The sequence below is a fragment of the Thermobia domestica genome, chromosome 1, assembly GCF_964235325.1.
Source record: "Thermobia domestica chromosome 1, izTheDome1.hap1.1, whole genome shotgun sequence".
Lineage (NCBI taxonomy): Eukaryota > Metazoa > Arthropoda > Insecta > Zygentoma > Lepismatidae > Thermobia > Thermobia domestica.
The window spans coordinates 341,937,712-341,958,843 of NC_137454.1; the positions used below are offsets into that span (position 1 = coordinate 341,937,712).

General features: G+C 34.7%; 1 protein-coding gene across 2 annotated transcripts in view; it reads right to left on the minus strand.

Annotated features, from left to right (window-relative positions):
- Positions 1-507: 507 nt before the first annotated feature.
- mRpS9 (mitochondrial ribosomal protein S9) overlaps positions 508-21,132 on the minus strand; it is a 430,030-nt gene continuing 409,405 nt past the window's right edge. For both annotated transcript variants that reach the window (XM_081729930.1, XM_081729921.1), the window contains exons 10-11: positions 14,104-14,266; positions 508-667 (exon numbers count right to left, since the gene is read on the minus strand). In XM_081729930.1, the coding sequence (XP_081586056.1) occupies positions 576-667; positions 14,104-14,266 (255 nt within the window). In that variant the 3' untranslated portion in view covers positions 508-575. The remainder of the gene's footprint in view (positions 668-14,103; positions 14,267-21,132) is intronic.

Genomic DNA, 21,132 nt, shown 5'->3' on the forward strand with positions numbered 1-21,132 from the left:
CTCAACCACTCAAGAGTTTTGAAATACGGTAACATTTTATCCACTTAAAAATTATTCGAATCTCTGTAAACGTAGCCTACACTTTAATAATATGCAATACATATCCACATATGCAGTTATCCATATGTACAAGATATACAGTTTCCTAAAAATATTTGAAAATAAAAACCTGAGGCCAACATTACGATCCAAAAGAGACAGGAATGGGAAATGGTTACGGACAGAAGTCAATCGACAGCTCTTGTGAATGCGGCATTGAACTTTCGGGTCCCATAGGCCATAGTTAGTTAGTTAGCACAGTTCCTTAAATGTGCAAAGTAATTCAAGTGCAAATATCTATTTACCTAACATGGACTCACACAACAATGTGTGCTTCATTTTCCGTCAAAAGTACGAAAGTATAGGTCTGGAATGAAGAATTTAAAATGTTCTAAAATTAGGATTTGATTTACTTGTTTGATTGAGATTTTCCTCACGGGGGGAAGGGGGGGGGGTTAGAAGTAAAAGTTCTTGTTTTATACATTACGATTTATTGCTTTACAGCTACTTTATATAAAGAAAAAAGACACATATGTTTATCTCTTCTTCCAAGTGAACTTCTTTCTGGCTTTGGCTTGACCCCACTTCTTTCTTTCTCTCTTGCGATAATCTCTCGTCAGAAGCCCAGCTAGAAATAGAAGTAATAGAACATTAGTGGCAAACTAGTTAATATCTGCCGCTTCAAGAGTTATAAACAAGCCAATAATATAATAATCGCTGATCGATGACATAATGAATAACTCTAAGCATTGAACGGTCTTACATTGTATCCCGAAGTAGAGCCACAATCACAGTTTCGATGTGCGATCTTAACCATGAGTTTTGAATATTGCTAAACTAGAGTTACATATCAATGTTCCTCCCTCTCTGTGGAATCTTTCTGAGAGAAAAAAATTAACCAACATCACTCCTCAAAAACAGCAAGAATTCGACTTCTTGAGTAAAGATTAATCCTTGATTAGTCTTCGGTTTCTTGAACAATAACTGGAATGATTTTCCTGATAACTGCAATTCACTTTTCAGCTGGCTGTAGAAACTAAACACAAAAATCTGTGAACAGACTTACCATGAAACTTACGTTTTCAGTTTTCTCTCAGAAAGGTTTCACAAAAAGCAGATCCACAACTAGGGTTTGTCACTCAGGACAAATATGAAATTCGGCGTCCCCCAAAAATTATTTTATATATTGCCACTTCAACCATGCGACTCGCTTTAGTAGCATTCAGAAGTCATCGATAAAGGTGTTACTATACACCGAAACTACTCTACTTCTACGGGATACAGCGTAAAAATGTTCATACTGAATTAGCAATATATTCAGTTTTCTATTTTTTGCTAGTGCTAGTGGCAAATGCGGAAGGCTAGTGATCGAATGACTGATAATTAGCTACATAGGTAACAATACAGCTATATACATTGGCACATTATACACTTACAAACACAAGGATACTGAGACTTCCAGTATGACTTTCTCCACAGCATAAATATCTTAAGCCATTGAGTTTCTTCTTTGTTCAGTCAAGATGTCAAGAATGCTTCATTTCCATTTTGTTTGAGTGTGATGAATTTGCACACTATATATGAGTGTCTGATGTATCATTTCAGCATGCCTTGGTGTGGAATTTTGTTTGATTTTCTATAAGGTCCAGGATGTTTACGCTGTTGGATTGAAATTCTAATTACAACTTAGGAGGTTTTCCAAAACACGTACAAAGTACAAAACATGACATTAATAAAGTACAAGTTACTAAAAGTGAATTCCGGGAAATAAAGTCAGTGTGTCACTTGTTTTTTCAAATATTTCGATTTACTCATTGGATAAAGAAGCTATAGATAAAGGAAGTGTTTCAAGCAGGTCACGATCAAATTATTTAAACCGACCATCATCTCGTTTATCTTTGACGCAATAAGAATTCGGAATCAACAACGACTTTGAATCACCTGCTGCTTCACACCGGATATCCGGTACTGATGAAATTACGAATAACAAAAACTAGCTGTCCTGAAATTTGTGTGGAACAAAGGCCGAAAAACACGAACTGGCAAACGAAAGAAGACGCGAAAATCTTTCGAAGGCATAAAAAGCACTTTTTTTTTTTTTTTTTTTTTTAATTTTTAAACGATATTCATCGCTGGCGTAGACTAACCGAATCAGTTGGCGATTAAGGAGAACTGTCGCATAAAATACGTGAGAACAAGGCTGACTTTGAAGAAGAAAAAGCTCAAATAGATATTTATGATACAGATATATGTATAAATCTGGGATCTCGCAAATGCTCGAAAATATAATTATTGTTTTAATATCATTATTATTGTGTTTATAAATCTGTACTGATCTGTTCTTTGTAGCTGTACTGATCTGTTTTTGAATAAAAATCAATGATAATTTGGAAGTTATAGCGAATTTTACATGGCGACTTTGGAGTCGATTTACAGATAAGGTACAATATCGTGTGCAGATTTTATTAGTTTAGTGAACTCATTACCAGACGTATTGCACGGAGGTGCATTCAGGTTTTTCATGACTGATTCCTATCCTTATGACAATTCCTCGTAAGTAACAGCAATTTCCTTTCCTATTGGAATTTTAACTAATTCAATAAGAAATAATATTACTACTCAGTGACTCCTAGCTTGCAGTGAGTGGTCTGAGTGATCAACAACCTTGTAATTTGCAACTGCAATTAACAACTTGTTACTGAATTGCCATATTATAATTAACAAGTTGTTTAGTCAGTAACATATATCCAGAAGGTCGAGAATGTGGTTTTTAGATCTGTACTATAATAAAATTATTGTTCTGGATTTTATCCTTCTATTATAAACTCGAATACATAGACCTAACTTCTGACCATTAATTTGCCTATTCTTATTTAAATATAACAACTCAAATAAGAATTCTACTGAATCTAATGCAGAATGAAGAAAATTTTATTGATGAAATTTATTGGAAATTATGTACGGGTACATACATTAAAGATTTATACTTAACAAAGATAACAAATTACAAAACAATTTACATGATCAAAAAGAAGTATTTCGTTTTGAACAAAATGGATCAATAGTATTTATGATCATTATAAGCTATTTAAAAAATCTTATAAATATTTTTAGAATTTTCTCATTTATACAAAGCTTTACGCTTTCAGAATTGTATAACAGCAAACTATCTAACAAACTTTAAGTGTAATGGATTACGACTTTTCTTTTTAGCGAAATCTTTTAATTACAAAACTTACAAAGAATGACATCCTGATACATTGTTCTTCGTAGTTTCCAATAGTAACAAGTTTCAGTTTCGATAAACTTCTTTCCGGTTGGGCAAAAACGGTTTAACTAATGACTTTACTAACTGGTGATAAAAATGCACACTCTTCATTTGTAATTTAGCAGAAGTTCTCGCAGCTTTTTAGATATATTCTCCATCCTATTAGCAGAAGTTCTCGCAGCTTTTTAGATGTGTTCTCCATCCTATTAAATTCACGCGGGACACCAGAGTTCGATTCCCCGCCGGAGAGCCATTTCACATAACCGTAATTAAGGATTACTCGTATCTAATATATATCTAGAAATAATAGAAATGTTAGGATTCGTTGAAATTGTCACGATTTTCTTAACCCATCACATACCTAGAAATAATTGATACTACAGTAATTGATACTACAGAAATAATTGATACATTATTACCTTTCAGTTATGTAAATAAAAGCAAATCAATTGGAATTTTTAATACTTAAAAAAGCAAATCAATTGGAATTTTTAATACTTATTTATTATAGTAAGTTTCTGAGTAGTCTTTGGGTTAATTACAAAATATGTTACAACGGTAGTATATAGTACCAAAGATCCTGGGTTCGAGGATAGTGCTCTTCAAAACATGAAAACATTCTATCCTTTTGACAGCATTAGCATAAATTACAATATTGCACAGAGCAATTAATAGTCAATTCGAAGAGTTATTCGCCATAAAGACGAATTACGAAAGAAAGCAATATTGAGCTCCCAATCTACTCTAGAATACACTGGACTAATGTCATACTTAGACCTAGTTAATTCTTTCTCGAGTTACCCTGATTAATCAATCGTGGATACTAGTAATATTAGACTTATAATACTTACATAAGTACAACCATCCTACACGATTAATCGAAAATATAACGACGAGTAAAAGTCGCGTATAGTCAAAGCGGCTTAGGCACAAGCACACTTTTGCCGTGTGTTTAATATAGCTAATTGAGACAAATTTCGGAGCTATAATTTACTGCGCTATAGGGCACGGATGGGTCTTCGAGGGTTATGAACTACAAAGACTGTGGGGGGAGATCCAGCACATGCATAGGTCTGAATCGTACTGAATGACAACTCGATTGAGACAAGTCGTTATGTACCATCTCAATTCTCTTTCCACATCACAAACCGTAACTTTGACCCACCTACGCCATAGCCTTGCGTCCTATTCCACTTTGGCCAAAATATTATTTTTGATATTTCTAAAGTTGGTCACTGCTTTCCTTCCGTCTTTTAATGAGAACATTTAGATTTATTTCTATTGAAGATCCTGTTTCTTCCGTTTCTTTCGATTGTGATGTCACTCAAAGACTGTTAGGTATCCGTACAGTGGCTGTTAATATTTTTATAAAAATTCTCTTCCGTGTTAAAGATAGTTGTTGTTTTTGCTTTATATGAAATTGTGCTTTTCTTTTTTCACTACTGTTTTGATGCCTCTCTTTCGGAAGTTTTTTTTTGAATAAATGCATTTTTTTTCTGGATACCGTCCCTTTTCTCCACTAGAACGTGGCAATATTATTGAGATATAACTTTGATTTATTGATAAAAAACTTATTAGCATGTAAATTATCTGTAGAACGAAATATACGAACAATGAACGTAGAACCAGAAAGAAGCAGAGATTTAAATGAAACAAAAGACAGGTTGTTAACTTCTAAAAAGAAAGAAAAAACAAGGTAATCTACACCCATGAGAAAATGTAATGAAGCCGCAACGCTGTAGTTTTTTGTGTTTTCAAGGTATGCTTAGTAGAATCCATAAGTTGTCAAAATATTAACTGACGAATACATACTGAGCAAAGACTAAGGTGAAAAACCTCCGAGTTTGAAACCAGAAAGAAACGAACAAAAACCCAAGAGTGAAGACCACAATAACACAACAGACAATGAACTCTCTCTTCTGGGCTCACAGTCATCTACTTCATCCTTCAATCATCAGAGATTGAGTCGTCGTCAGTCATTAGTTCTTCAGTCTCTAGATTTCTCTCTGTGTTCGACTCGGAGATATTTCATGATTCATCTTTGGACTTTGTCTTTAAACTTTGGCATCACCAACACTTCAGTCAAAGGGGCTTCAGTTAGACCACGTTTGAAGAAAATTGAGCGTCCACCGACTTTTCTGGAAACAATCGACTAATCACCCAGACTGTCAAAGGAAGGGATTCATCCATCCTGTCTAAGAGAAGGATCATCTCTGCCGACACTAAGGAGGATCATTGGGAAGAAGGACTTCTATGCGCAGGTTAGTCTTGGCTCATATTGTGTTGCGTTAATAATGGCAATCTATGGATTCATTCGGGCATAATTTGAAACACACACATATGAACACAGGAAACAGAATTAAATATTTCCAGCCATTAAAATTCTTGTTTTTCAATTGAGGCCCAACACACATGAGCGTCCGAAGGGGGAGGGCAGGGTGGGGCCCGGGCCCCCCTCTGGCTCATGAAAATGTATACGTGGTAATATAGCAAACCACGTATATTAAATACCAAACGTAATATAGTAACCATGGAGATGAGCCCCTCCCTAGAAAATTTTCTTCGGGCGCCCCTGCTAACACACATAGAGAAATGCGTTTTTAGGCTGTTTGATTCTGCCGCTCACAACGGAGTGTGAGTGGTACTCACTTTCTTTCACTGGTATAGACTCAAATTTTAGAATTTTCACGCTCTCAAAGAACATTCCAGTGAGGTTAGGCGAAAATTATACACACAATCAAATATTTCAGTGCTTTTTCAGTTGACATAATGTTTCTTCAGTTGCTCATCTGTCACGGATAAATGAGAAGAATTACCTTTAAATGCAGTATGTGGATCATTAGAACCATAATAGGTTCATTTTCAGATTCGTAAAAGAGTTGTCTTTATATTCGTGGATGGATTTGTGTACTTCTAACTGCATTTCCGACAAAATATCAACTGTTTCTACAAATGTTTACGCTTAACCAAAATTTCTTGTTTATCTTCGTCTACTCAGTTAGTTTTAATCAACCCTATCGCATCAAGTGTATCCTGAGTGAACACAGCTTCTTGCTGACGGAATTTTACTACCTAAACTTATGATGAAAAGCAATGTGACGTCAGATGATTGCAGTACGAATAAATTTTAATTTCGTGAATATCTTTACAAATTTTACCTCTTTCCCAGCTGCATATTTTTCAAACATATGCAATTGCGGATCATTTGATAAACAATTGAGGGAGCATGGTGAATTTCTTTTAGATAACATCGAAGAGGTATATTTAGAATTATATACTTCAACAAAATTGACCAGCGATAAACAGACTAAGAAAACAAGTCGTATATTTTTTGAAACATAATAAAATGCTCAAGGGTTGATGCTCTAGCAAACATGGCAAAACAGGCCCGTATCCACGGGGAGTCTAGAGGGGGCCGGGGCCCCCTAAAATTTTCACGATAGGCTTGCAGATGAACTATAATATGGTGATGAACTATATAATATGGTTGGATCGCCCTCTCCCCTACATTTTGGGGCTGGCTACCGGCCTGTGACAATGCTTCACTTTCATATTTTTCCGATTATAATTCTGATCTATCATATTAAGAAAAAAACAACTTCTTGGATATTTTTTTTCAGAATATGCTGGAAATTACTAATCAGTAAATAATGAAAACATCATACACACTCTAAAGAATACACTATACGCTCTTTCGCTAAATGCTTTATTAAGTAGGGAGAAGAAGGAGGACCAATATTTCTTGGAGATTCATTAGCCGTAACAACCACATACTGGGCGATGAACTTTGCGAATTTGAGAGAAAAAAATATTGCTTTCCTTGTTTACGGTACCATTTCTACTCAGAAAGTCAAGTTCTGAAGTGCATAATTTTATATTATGCGAATAACAACATTTGACCAATTTTCTTCAATTGTCTATTTCACTGGAGTAATTTTCCAATTTAGAAAAAACTTTTACCTGGATGAAATCAAGGATGAATTTTAAGAACGTTTGAACCAGCAGCAGATGAATTCGTGCACATTTAAGAGCGCTTTAAAAATCTAGCATGATTGAACACAGATCTATCATGAACATGTTTGAACACAAAGCGTAAATTTGTCTGGCTGTGATACTTTTATGGAGATACTATCAGTTTTTACTCAACATACCGTCTTCCTTAGCCTAGTCGGCATAAACGTAAGACGTAAAACTTAAAGATTTCATTTCATTTACTCAGCACTAATCAACTTTAGTAAACATTAAATTAACAGAAAATAAGTTGTATCCGACACATAAATATACAGTTGCACACGCCAGTATTTTTGATAATAGCAATATATCGTCGAATCTTGTAGTTCGGAAAATTCTAAAATTCTTCTACAACGGTACGATATAAGCTGAGTCCTTATTTATTCATTAGGATGTTTGCGCTATTGTCTTCTTGTGTTCCATGTTATTTTTGAGGTTTAACTATAGTCTATAATACAAATTCCGCTATGAGATATTTCTATGTAAACTGATGTAGGAAAATTGCAGACCACGTGATAATTTATAGTAATGATACAGTATAAATTACAAATTACAGTATAAAATACAATATTCGACGAAATGATTAAGCGAAAAGATAGACGAATTATTATTATGCAACCGAACTGTTCACTAGATTTAATAGAATCAGCAAATATGGTTGCTACCTTGACTGATCGTTTATGAGAATTGATTGTATGGCTTCTGTTATACACAAGACTATTTTACTAAAGACTTTGTAGCACTACTTAACCCTCATCTAAATGTTATGGAGATTGCACTGTAGTTATCTTTCCTAGCCATATAAAGGAAATATTGAAACTATCTACTAAAGAAAGGATGAAGGTATACAATAAAACAAAGCTCAAATTAGTTCAAGTTGCGTTCTCTTTAAGATATATTGTAGTATACCAAATCAAAGAAAGAAAAAAAAACGAAGTTATTGTAAATATTTAAACTTTTGTAAAAATCTATGTAAACAATTTAAGGCTGGCTTGAGTACAAAATATTAACTGTCTAAATTGAATGAATTAAGTCACGGTTGTTTCCAGGATCTAGCCCGCTTTATTGAAATAAGTCCAAAACGTATTTTAATTTTTCAGACATACACCTGGAACTCCCAGACAAGGAAATATGAAAGGCATGCGGATTACATAAAAGGATCACCTACGTTCACTCAACAAACACTTCAAGTCTATACTTCAGTTCTAGACTTGCCATTTGCCTAGAAGTTACATAGGCTACAGAGGAGGCGGAGCCTACAAAGTTTTATTTCAGCTACCACAAGAATCACAATGTAAGTGTCTTTTCATCTGATAGTTTCAGATTCCTTGCTTCGTATCTTAAGCACATTGGGCGGATTGGGCACATAGTTCTACCCCTACATTGACACATTCACCATTGCACTTCTCTGTAATATATTAGTGATGGAGTGATTATATCTATGTTTTACTGAATTCTGCAGTAGTGAATAGAGCAGATAAAATTTCTGCTTTTGCCTTTTCATTCTTGGTTAAGTGGACGCCTGTTCTTTGCACGAGGGAAATAGGTTTATGTGAAATATTTAAAGGATTTATATGAAACTCCTACCCCCTGTTGGGAATTTGCATTTTCATCGAAATGGATTGATAAACACCTAGCTTGACTCAAGTGCTAAATACGTTTACTCGTTTCTCTCGTTGTCTAACCGCTTGCGTGTGATTTGCTCTTTCTTTGCTGCTCTAAATCTGTCGTTGGACATAACATCCCTGGTATTCCTTCCTAAGTTGCTTCGTTTTCTCGCAGGTATTTTGTGGTTTATGCCAGTCTACGTTAGAATAATGGAAATATGATGTGAACCACGAAAAACGGATAATATTTCAATGTAGTAATTAATTAATCTATTATTGCGGCGTGATATACTGTTTTCGGCATAAATTTTGACTTCCGCTACTTTGTTTACTAGACGTATTTTAATGAAAGTGTCACGAAAATCCGAGTTCGAGGTATATACTATTTACGAGTACGTTAAAAAAAATGTAAATCGGTTCAGATGTTCGGCCGTCCACAAATACAAAGAGACAAGATTTTGTTTATTTTTATTAATACAGAAGATAATGCTGAACACTTCCCACCAAAAATTCGGAAACCAGACACTGCTTGTAAAAGTGAAAGGTATACGAGGTTATTTTAATACACTCCGATCATCTTATATAAACTGTGGCGTCATAAAGAAAAGACGGACAACTTATGCTACTAGTCAGAGTTTATAAGCAATGCGCAAATATTTTTTAGTTTACAAATATATGTTTTGGGGATATCAACCAGCTGAAGTATTCGTTGTCCAACGTTCTGAGAACCGATATTGTTCTCATCTTCAGGGCCAGTATGAAGAGACCAGACAAAGAAATTGAGTATATATATATATACTATTTGGGGTAGGCAAGGTGGGCTCTGACTGGTTGATGGATTGTCCAGTCAGTTGGCCTGAAGACTGGCTGCGATTGGTCTGTGGCTCATGCTTTCTGATTAGTTGGTGGATTGTCCAATCAGTTGTTGGTCCGATGCCGATGCCTGATCTCTTCATACTGACCCTGAAGATCAGAACAATGTCTGTTTTCGAAACGTTGGACAACGGACACTTCACCTGGCTGATATTCTAAGAACATTTATTTGCATCACGTCACCAGGAAAACTTCAGCTCCTATTTCATTTTTTAGTTTAGTTTTTATTAAAACTAAATATAAAATATTGCACAACATTCCAATAATTATATTTAAAAATAACATATAAAAGTACTAAGACGCTCAGGAGTATTACCAGTCATCTCATTTACTTCAAATTTTGATTCCTGAATAATCCTTATACTTTCAAAATTTCGGATAGCCCATAGAGCCTCGTTTATGGAGGATATATATAAAAAAAAAGTCAAGAAAGTACAAAGGGATGGGGCTACCGAGTAAAAAGCAGTGCACACAGCTTTGTCCTATGTATTGCTGCGATTTACTCAAGTGACGGTGTAACCTAATGTAAAATGATGCGGTCAAACTGTATATTTCTTTAAAGAGCGAAGGTTGACAATTCATGTTGCTACTTTTACTGTGCCAGTACTACATGTATTTTTTAAATCATTGCTTCTCATTTGTTAATTAACCAATTCTTATCTTGGCCGTTTTTCTACAAAAAAATAAACGAATCTTCAAAACTCAATCTTTGGCCATTATTTCTAGCTCCAAATAAAATTCGTGAATCCACAATATTGTGTTGTATTTCTTTTAAATTTTTCGACAGACCTGAAATCGTTGTGCTTTTGCATCCCTAAGATAATATTTGACACAAAATTTTAAAATGTTTTTAATTACTCCTATATAACCTTACTAACAACTACATTTTTTCTCGAAGATCCCACCATTTTCCATCGAGACCCATGTAAGCTCTAAAATTGGATAATAGTTTAGACATATATATATATATATATATATATATATATATATATATATATATATATATATATATATATATATATTTTCGAGTTTTGATACGTAGTATTTCTGATCCGTACTGTGAAAAAAATCTTCAAATCTGTGGCCAATTTGGGAAACATAGATAGTCCACTCATTTCTCCACTACCGCAGCAGTGGAGCTCCTTCGTGGTTAAGCGGTAACCGTACGCGCCTTTGACATCGGAGACCAGAGTTAGATTCCCGGCGGGAAATCATAGGGTTAAGATTATACGTTAATCAGTAGGTCCCGTCTCATATAGCCTCGCTGTTCAAAGGGACGTTAAACTCAAAATCAACTCAGCTCAACTACCGCATCAGTTTAGTGGATATCCATTTACACTACCAATCCTGAATACATAATCAATTTCTTTCCTTAAACCTACTTCCAATGAAGAAAAACTTAAAGATATAAAGATATTTGACTTGATATGTGACAAATGTGTGGATTTATAGTAAATATAGCACGTAGCTGCAGTGAGCTTATGATAAAAACTGGTGACAAAGTTATTATCATGTAGCCTAATGTTAAGATCTAGATGGGTAAATTTGTCTTCCACCTCATACTCTACTGTAAATTTTAAGCTATGATAAATCTCATTAAATTTACAGTTGTGATCTTTATACAGAAACAGTACTTTATCTAGATAAAGATAGAAATGAACAGACCTAATTCTAGTGCGTGAAAAATTTCGCTTTCAAATGAGTGAAGAAGTAGGTTAGCCAAAGAGAGACAGAGAGAGAGAATGAATTTCACATGCTAATCTCTTCACATGATGGATACGCTAATCTTAAAGGCAAAATATTGTCTTATACAGCTTCCAGTCCCGTATCTTGTCAGTTTGTTATAGGTTTAAAGTTTTGTATTTTGAATTATTTGGTTCTATTTATTCTATGCAAATACTTTCAATTCAATGTATTTTGTAGCTGCCGACATGTGTACAATTTATGATCTGTTGTGCTATTCTGTTTCAAATGTTATTTGTTAATAATTGTAATTCACAAAGAATTTCATTATTGTTCAATAGCGAAAGAAACAGCTTGGGTGACATAAATTTAATCTGCACTGCTGAAACAGCAATGTATATATATATATATTTTTCATGTAAAGTATCTTTGAAGTGGAAGACGGAGTATACGAAACGAAAGTAAATTTCGTATAAAATAATATTAATGAAATATGTTTCAAAAGATTTGAAACTTCTTCGCTTTATATCTTCCTCTTCAATTGAGTTGAGTTGATTTTGAGTTTAACGTCCCATTCAGCAGCGAGGCTATATGAGACGTGGACCTACTGATTAACGTGGAATCTGAACCACATGAGCTCCCGCCAGGAATCGAACGCGGATTTCCCACGCCAAAGGCGCGTGCGCTAATCGCTTAGCCACAAAGGAGCTTACATAAAATTAATATAAACTCTGCGTCGTTCATAATTATTGTCATTCATGAATATGATTCCTTCCAAATATTTAAAGTGGAACACATTACATATATTCTTTCAGTAGAATTTACTTCAAATTTATCAGAATTGCCTGTATTTACAAGTCTTTTTGTTCCCTTTTTACTGATTACTGGTAAAGCAAATGTTGTTTGAAATGTAGATATTTGTTGTTATGATGCATAAACTGTAAATTAAGCTTTCCCGGGGTTCTTGCCAACCACTAACGATGTGAATAGGAATACTACAAATGTAATAATTTTGAATAGCTGTTTTGATTCAAGTAAGTTACTCTATTTCCAGTTATCGTCCGGAAAGTTCTTGGAAAATGGAAGCCAATACAGAAGAAGTCTTATCATGTCTGAAAGCTACTTAAGAATTTTAACTGTCTTTACTCGATTGATGAATGGTACCCCAATTCTATATTTCATGTCTTATTTTCGAAGACAATATACTGTCGTGCAAATGCAAGTAAAAATAGTATTGTACGAATCCTCATATTTGTTATTGAGAGCATGTAATATCTAGTGAGTTATATTCAATTATTACTATAATTATTATAGTAATATATATAGATATAGATATATATGAATTTATTTCTGTGAAGTAGTAAAATATTTCTTTTAGAAAAAAGTGTGTCCAAAAAGGTTTGCAAGAACTATTTTTTGCTCTAAGTACAGTTAGATGACAACAGCATTGCTATTATTTGTGTACCAAAACAGAATCACATATGTTACAATGTTTGTTTAACATGCACGTAACTATTCATTGTTTTGCACAGGAAATACTAACATTTCTCTTTTAGATGTAGCCTGTGCATGGACTCTGTGAAAATATATTTATATTAGAGGACGTTTGTACTAACTTACTTGGTGTATGCCTGTAATACCTGATTTAATGTTAAATTGCACGAATATCCTTCAGTTAAATAAAGGAAATTAAATTTTATTAGTTATTGAGTTATTTCTTTGTTCTCGTGATAAGCTACAGTAGAGGTTCGACATCTGAAGTCTTTTACGTTTTATGCGTGATATTTTCCGCCGGGTTACGTGATGTTCTTTCCTGCAATCTAGGTCCGTTTCTTTTAAGTACGCTCTACACCTCGACACGCTGCGATAGCTTCGTGACGTAATCTCCGGGCGCTTCATTCCGATTATAAAGTACTTCGTGCATATGCAAATAGTTGCACGTCAACCTAGGAAAGACCGATAAAGTCAAGTAGAACATCAGTAATTCTAATAACTCGTTAATAATGACAGTCTTCAACTTCATGTATAGAATAAAAATTACACACTCAAAGACTACTTTAACTGTAATAGAAGAGTGCATATCAACCACATTTATTGTAACCAGTTTGATATGGTTCGCATTGACCAATTTATAAATGTGTTCTTTGACTTCAAAACTGTTATTCAGTAATGTTGAACTTGCTGAAAAACTGTACAAGCCATTTTCTAACTTGCATGCAAAATGGTGCTCTCCTAATATAATAAGCCTCAAAAACATCTGCTTTATGGACTTTTGGAAGGCCATAGATGATGGGCAAGCATAGATCTGCAACTTTTGAGTGATCTTGCAAATCTCCCAATACCAGTAACGAATCAATAGTTTGGTTGGTGAGTGTTCTTGTGTAAATGTATGTAATTTATCTTTATAATTTAATATGTGTACTTTTGTAAGTAATTTATGTTGTATTGCCTCTATTTATTTATTTATTTATTTTGAGTTGAACGCCCCACGATCTGTTCAATTGGAATCTTGTTCGTATAATGGATAAATAACAAAATAACTAAATAAATATAAAAATAAAATAAAAAACAAATAAAAATAAATGAAAATGAATATATATGTACAATAGAATATTAGCTTACCTACTCGCATACTTTCTATCATGTCTTGGTCTACAAAACTTCTAAGACCCATAGATATTCCCCACCTGATAGCTCCAGCCTGGCCACTAGGCCCACCACCAGTTACCTCGGCTTCCACATCAACTTTATCTTGCATTCCAGTAAACAAAAGAGGGAAAAGCAACTGCAACGAATCAATAACAAATAATATTTATTAGAACACATATAGTTACAAGTATATAGGATTGTATACCAACATGTTAACAATATTTACATTATGCTTTATTTAGCAAACTTTTAGATTAGCCTAAATTAGACCATTTTATATTAGAGCCATCAATACTCAACAGCAGCATCAAGAACAATGGCATAGGAATTGGAACACGGGCGTCGTTAGCGGGAGAGGACGCGTCCCCCCAGATTTTGGTCAAATATATTTTAAGAAACTATACTACTTTGTGTATATATAACTTTTGTCGGAAATAGGATTTTGATTTTGATTCACTCGACCCCCCAGATTTGAAAAGCTAACGACGCCAGTGATTGGAAGGAAGTGAGTGAGGTCCTATATCCTGAGACATATCATAAGTAAATATACAGTTCAGTTTATATTTTTTTCCCTTTATTGAACTATACTCTTTTGATACAGAAACCAAATGGTATCCAAAGAATACATGTTAATACCTTGTTCATCAATTTTTAAACAGAAGCAAAATCCCAGTGAAGTACGAAATTAATGAGTTCCGTGAGGATTTTTGCCCATTTATCACACAACACATTGGGGTAGTTTTCCACAAGAAGCGGGTTTTTGAGGACGCCGCCTGACGGTACAATAGCCGAAACATGCTCAGTTGAGTTCATATTCGAGAACTGACTGATCCATGGCAGTTTTTGAATGCAATTTTCTGTCTGCCAAGTTTGGGAATTTTTGGCAGTATGGCAAGCGGTGCCATCTTTCATAAACAGAGTTGTTATTTGTGGAAGCAACTCAGTGGAAAATATCGGTAGAAGACCTCTTAGCAAAATGTCAATGTATCCAGTGCTATTGCGAGTCCGAACACACAGCAACTTGGAAGGCCCAGAGCTCCAAATGGTTTTTTACACTATCAGTGAAGTCCTTCCATATCTGACCGATGGTTGTAAGCAGTCTAAGTTGAATTCTTAAAAGGCGCCCTGTTCGTCCGCTGGATGAAAATTGGGAAAATATGGACTCACCAGATTAAAAAAAAAAAAAAAAAAAAAAAAACGTATCAGAAGTTAACATTGAGCAGTACATGTTTGTTGTCTACTGTTTTCGCTTAGCAATATTAGCTGTGGTAAGCAAAGGTTTATTTTGCAGCACTTCCATGAAATTTGGTTGGTGCAGATATCTGACAGCTGCAATGCGGCTCATATCTGGGTGTTCTGCAACATCTGCAGCTTTGCACTTGGGATATTGTTCTGCACACCTTTCGGTAACTCTCAACTGGAGCTGTGTTGAACCTTCTTTTCCTAAGTCTTTTAAGTTAGCTGGGTCGGCGTTTCGGATCGTTGTCCTCCACCTGTTTCTATCTTGTGCCATATCCATTATGACACCATACTGCACCGGATTGTTCTTAACACACTTTTCCCACTTTTTCTTTGGCCAGCCTTTGGCTCGTTTCCTACTTACTTCTATAGCATCTACTCGGTGAGGTCTTCTTTTTACTTTTATCCCAAGTAAGATTCCAAAGGTCTTTTTTTTACATGCCCAAACCATCTCAGTCTACTTTCTTGCAGTTTTTCTACTACTGGTCTCACCTTTACTGTTTCCCGGATCACTTCATTTTTAATTTTATCCTTCCGCGTCACTCCATATCCATCGCAGCATTTTCATCTCCGCAACATGCAACTTCTGTTCCTCACTCTTCTTTGTCGTCCAACATTTCGCTCAGTACAATAAGGCAGGTCTCACTACTTTTTTTTTTTTTTTTTCTAAAATTTTCCTTTAAGGCGTATTGGAACTTTACGGTCACACAACACTCCTGACGCTTCTCTCCATTTCATCCAATCGCTGCTAATTCTGCTGTTTATATATTCTATTCCTGTATTTTCCTACAGAATTAATCCCAAGTACTTGAATTTCTTTGTCCTTACCATCTCCTTTTCATCAAGTTGTATTCCTGTACTCTCTATCACATTTTTCCTGAAAGGACAATGTAAATATTCTGTCGTAGTTCTACTAATTATAAGCCCTTCCCTCTGCAGGCATCTACTTTATTTTGCAGGGCTGCCTTGGTCTCACAAGTATGATGTCATCCTTAAAACTCCCTGGAAGCTTGTTTCAGCGACTGAAAAGCTTCCAAAGGTATGTGCGCGTCGTGTTCTAGCAGTGTTTCCTGATTTCTTCTAGTCGTGTTGAGACACATTTCCTGGAGGTCGTTTCACGGAGATATATTTTTTTCTTCTTGAATTTAATAACAATATTTAAAACTAAATAGTTTTAAACTACGTAATACATAAACACTGTACATACGTAAATGAGTATATAACTATATACATATTTGAAGGAAGAGAATGCATTTTTGAGGTTCTTCAAGAAACTGATGAAATATTCATTCTATAAAACTTATGTTGGTTGGCATTGTTCAGTAATCCAGCTCTTTTAAAAAGCGAGACATAAGAGAATGATGTATACTGTGAGAGTTGATCTTACATGTCTGTGTATCCCACAACTGTACCGCATTCTAGCCTTAGTCGTGGTTCGGAGTCCGTATTAATAGTACCTTTACTTTTAGCAATCCTTCCTAAAATAAATACAGTGAAACCACCCTTAACGGACACCTCTCAATAACGAACACCTCTATAATACGGACATATTTTTTTGTCCCGGCAAAAATATATGTTCTCTTACGGAAGAAAACCCTCCCTTTTAGGGACACTCTCAGATACGGACGCGGACAGTCCTTTTCCCCCCAAACGTTTGAATAACCTCTTCATAACGGACAGAAATTGTTCTCGTTTCTGCGATATACCGTATTACAGTATACAGAAAAGTCTTTTCCCCATAAGTGTATCTCTCATGAGTCCAGACCTGTTGAACCATCAAACAGAACAGCTGAACTTGAAATTTTTTCCGCAATAAACTGCTTTCTGGCGGAAATCTAGAAAATTTTCAATAAGCAATAACACTCATGCAGGGTTTGTCGTAAGGTCAGGAATTCTGTGCGAAAGATCTTCCCTTCCCTAACAAATTTAATCTTTTTCGTCTGGACCTTGCATCTTTACCGACAATTTCATAGATAACAAAACAAACATTGTTTGTTTTACCATAACATTTTCAACGAGCAATGTTACCTCTCTTACTTTTTTGAAAAAGAAACATTTTTCTTTTACTCATGATACTGGAACAAGTCTAGGTTGGAGTTTTCCCGGCTTCCTTTTTCATTTTCTCTAAAAGAATATTCTTTGTGATTGGGCCTGGGTCAATAAATATATGCACCCCTAATAGCTTGTCTTTTCATCCATTCTGTTAAAGAAGAGCCAGCGCCAGTACACAAATACACATTCACACATGTTTCTTCTGCAATCGTACTGAGGATTTTTAGAGGACACTTGCTAATGAGTTTTATTACTGTTGTAGAGGGAAAAGCATGCCTTTTTCGTTAAACATTGCCCGGCAATAATAGGCTATGATTTAATAGAAATGAATTTCTCCTTCATCTCTCCCAGTAATTCAAACGTGTACTAAATAAGACTATTTTCATATTGAATTTTACGTATTTACGCCCATACATAATGTATTCACTGTATATTACTGCATACAATTACCCTTATGAGAAATTAAATTTCTGTAACCTCTCTATAACGGACACCTCTCAGTAACGGACAAAACTTCATGTCCCATTGGTGTCCGCTATTGAGAGGTTTCACTGTAATAGTAATAACAATAAAAATATTTACTACCTACATATGTTTGTTCGTCGGGATCGTAATAAGGCAAATTATGGATGCATTAAAATATCAAATAATACTTTTAAAAAAGTGGATACTTTCAAATATCTAGGATCAATAATAACAGACGAAAACCATATTCACAAAGAAATTAAATATCGACTGGAATCAGGGAATTTGTGTTATTATTCAGTTCAAAATCTCTTGTCGTCGCGAATTCTGTCCAAAAATTCGAAGCTTAAAATATATAAAACGTTAATCATGCCTGTTGCTCTGTATGATTGCGAAACATCGTCGCTTACTCTGAGGGAAGAACACAGACAAAGTATTTGAGAACAAGATCCTGAGACGAATATTCGGACTCAAGAGAAACGGGAATGGGGAATGGCGAAAACTTTGTAATGAGGAACTGTATAGTTTACCGTTTATCAAATATTGTTACGATCATCAAATCTAGGAGGCTCAGGTGGGAAGTCGTGTACGTAGAATTGAAGAAAGTAGGAACACTTTCAAACTGGAAGTCCAATTGGAAAACGACCATTAGGAAGACCAAGGCGCAGATGGGAGGACAATATTAAGATGGATCTCGCAGAAATAGGAACACAAAGTAGAAACTGGATCCATTTCGCTAAGGACAGAAGTCAATGGGGAGCTTTTGTGAACGTGGCATTGAATCTTCGGGCTCCATAGGCCATAGAGTTAGTTAGTTAGTTAGTACCTACCTATGTGTTCATCTTCTCCCTTCCCAGATATCCCTGTTTTAATATAGTACTTGTATTTCAGTCAGATATTTAGTATTCTCGATTTAATTCTTACCAGCAGCTCTCCAATCGATTATATTAGCTTACATTCAACTACGCAAATGCTAAATTCTTCTCTGATCTTTAACTTTCAATACAATTATACAGCCTTACTACATACTACGAATTTTTAATCAATTAATCTCCCGGTCTTTCTATTTCAAACTTATTTTATTTTTTAAATTTTCACCGAGATGTGAGCTCGGCATCTTCAAGAAAAGTAGACACTAACTATAAGAAGGATAAAATCATCGGAAGTCTGTCAAATTTTGCATTAGATGTTGCAAGTGAGTCTTATCAGGCGAATCCTGGTTAATGCTTTATAATAGAGGCATTGGCTGACTTCCTTTTCCATTGTTGTTGGAAGGATAAAGATTAGTTGTAATGGTGATAGGGTAGTAAATGTTACAAGAAATTGTGAAAAGTGGGCCAGTCATTTATTCGTTATTCAGATATTTTGCTGATACAATTAACATACAGGATTCGTAGTGGTGTGTAAAGATCTGGTTTAAAGCGTGTCTTAGACGCTTACACAGGAGAGTTCTATAATACATGGTATTTACTCTAATTGAATTATAATACAAACGAGCGTGGAGGTAGATAATGTTTTATTATATGGTAAATGTGATTAGGCTTATCCTAGTCGAACAGATCTGGTAAGATCCTATAACCTGTTATGAACGTTTTACACGTCGAGTTAAGAGAAAACCAATTTAATGAAAAAGGCACCCTTGATAAGAACACAAATTAAGCAGAAAGTGTTATTAGTATTATTGATTGTTAATGATTTCATTTAATTGGCCTCACAGGCTCTACCTGCAAGTTTGTACTTAAATAAATAAAATTTGGAAACATCTATTATTAGATAATGTAAAACCACGCTCAGGAATTCTATCATTCTACTTACAGACAGATTTATGTAATTCCTGAATTTTCTTTAAACTTTCAACCTTTGAACTCTACCTTGGAGTCTTGGTCATGGAGAATAAAAACAAGAAGAAAAAGTATAGAACCATAACGAAATAAAAATGAAACGGACTTACCAAGGGAAGAGTTGTGTTGTATGGAAACACGTTGTCAAGTACGTCAGTAATCTTCAGATGTAGTTGATGCAAACTAAAATATGGAGGAGTCAATTTATACGCCTTTCTTGTTCCTTGTTGGAAGGTTGCCAATTCATGTTATTTTTATTGTCGTGCCAATGCTGTGAATTTTTTTTTAATCACCGCTTCCCATTCGTCATTCAACCATCCCTTGTCTAAATTTAATTTGAGATTTTTAAAATGAATAAATACATTTTCAAAAACCAGTCTCTCCTCCATTTCTAGCTCCAAATAAAATTTTTGAATCTTCTATCCTGTGTTGTGTTTCTTTTAAATGTTTCGATATTACTATTTTATGTTCACTATCTAACTACGAAGTTCATAAGGTGGTAGAATAGTAAGTACTGTATTTACTGAGCACATAGTGCTTCGATTATTTGTATATACCATTGTGCGTTAGTATATAGAACGATTGTTGATTTTTAGTTTTGAGATAGCAAAGTTAATGTTGGGATGATGGTATAATTCCGTGATTATGCAATATAGTTTTAAATATAGAAGTTCATGTTACGAAAGGAATTTAGAAGTTATCGTTACGAGAAGGAATCAGAAATATTGTGGAATCTATAGGATAATGGCAGTTACGATGGAAGTAATAATTGATATGTTAATAGTATAAATCATATGTTATTACTTATTAGCAAGCAATTAAACTGTCAATTGAGGTTGTTGAAAGTTTTTTGATGTGGAATTGGAATTAACAGTAAACCAACTGGTTGAAAATATTATCTGCAGTTGCTCAATTTCGATGATAATACGGTGAAACTTCCATTAATGGACAACTCCATACCATGGACTTCTTTTCTCTTTTTTTGTCCCGGCAAAAAATATATACTGTATTATTATCAGACAGAACGTTCCTTTTTACTGACACCCTCAGATACGAACATGGACAGTCTCCGTCCAATGCTTTAGTACCTCTTCATAACGGACACGAATAAGGATTATTCTCAGTTAATTTGTATTTAGCACAAAATGTACATACTTTCTGCAATTTGGAAATATAAAATTTTGCGATAGAGTATAGTAGAAAAAAAACTTCCTCACAAAATGTTTTTGTCATAAGTCAATGACCTCGTACACACCACACACAACAGCTACAAGCTGAACTCTAAATTCTTCTTCCCCTACCGTATGTGCAATACGTGCATTTGCGCAGGGCGGCAAAATTTTAGCATAAAGTATACAAACTTGAAAAATATAAAAAATAAATATTTTCTTTATTGGAACTGGAC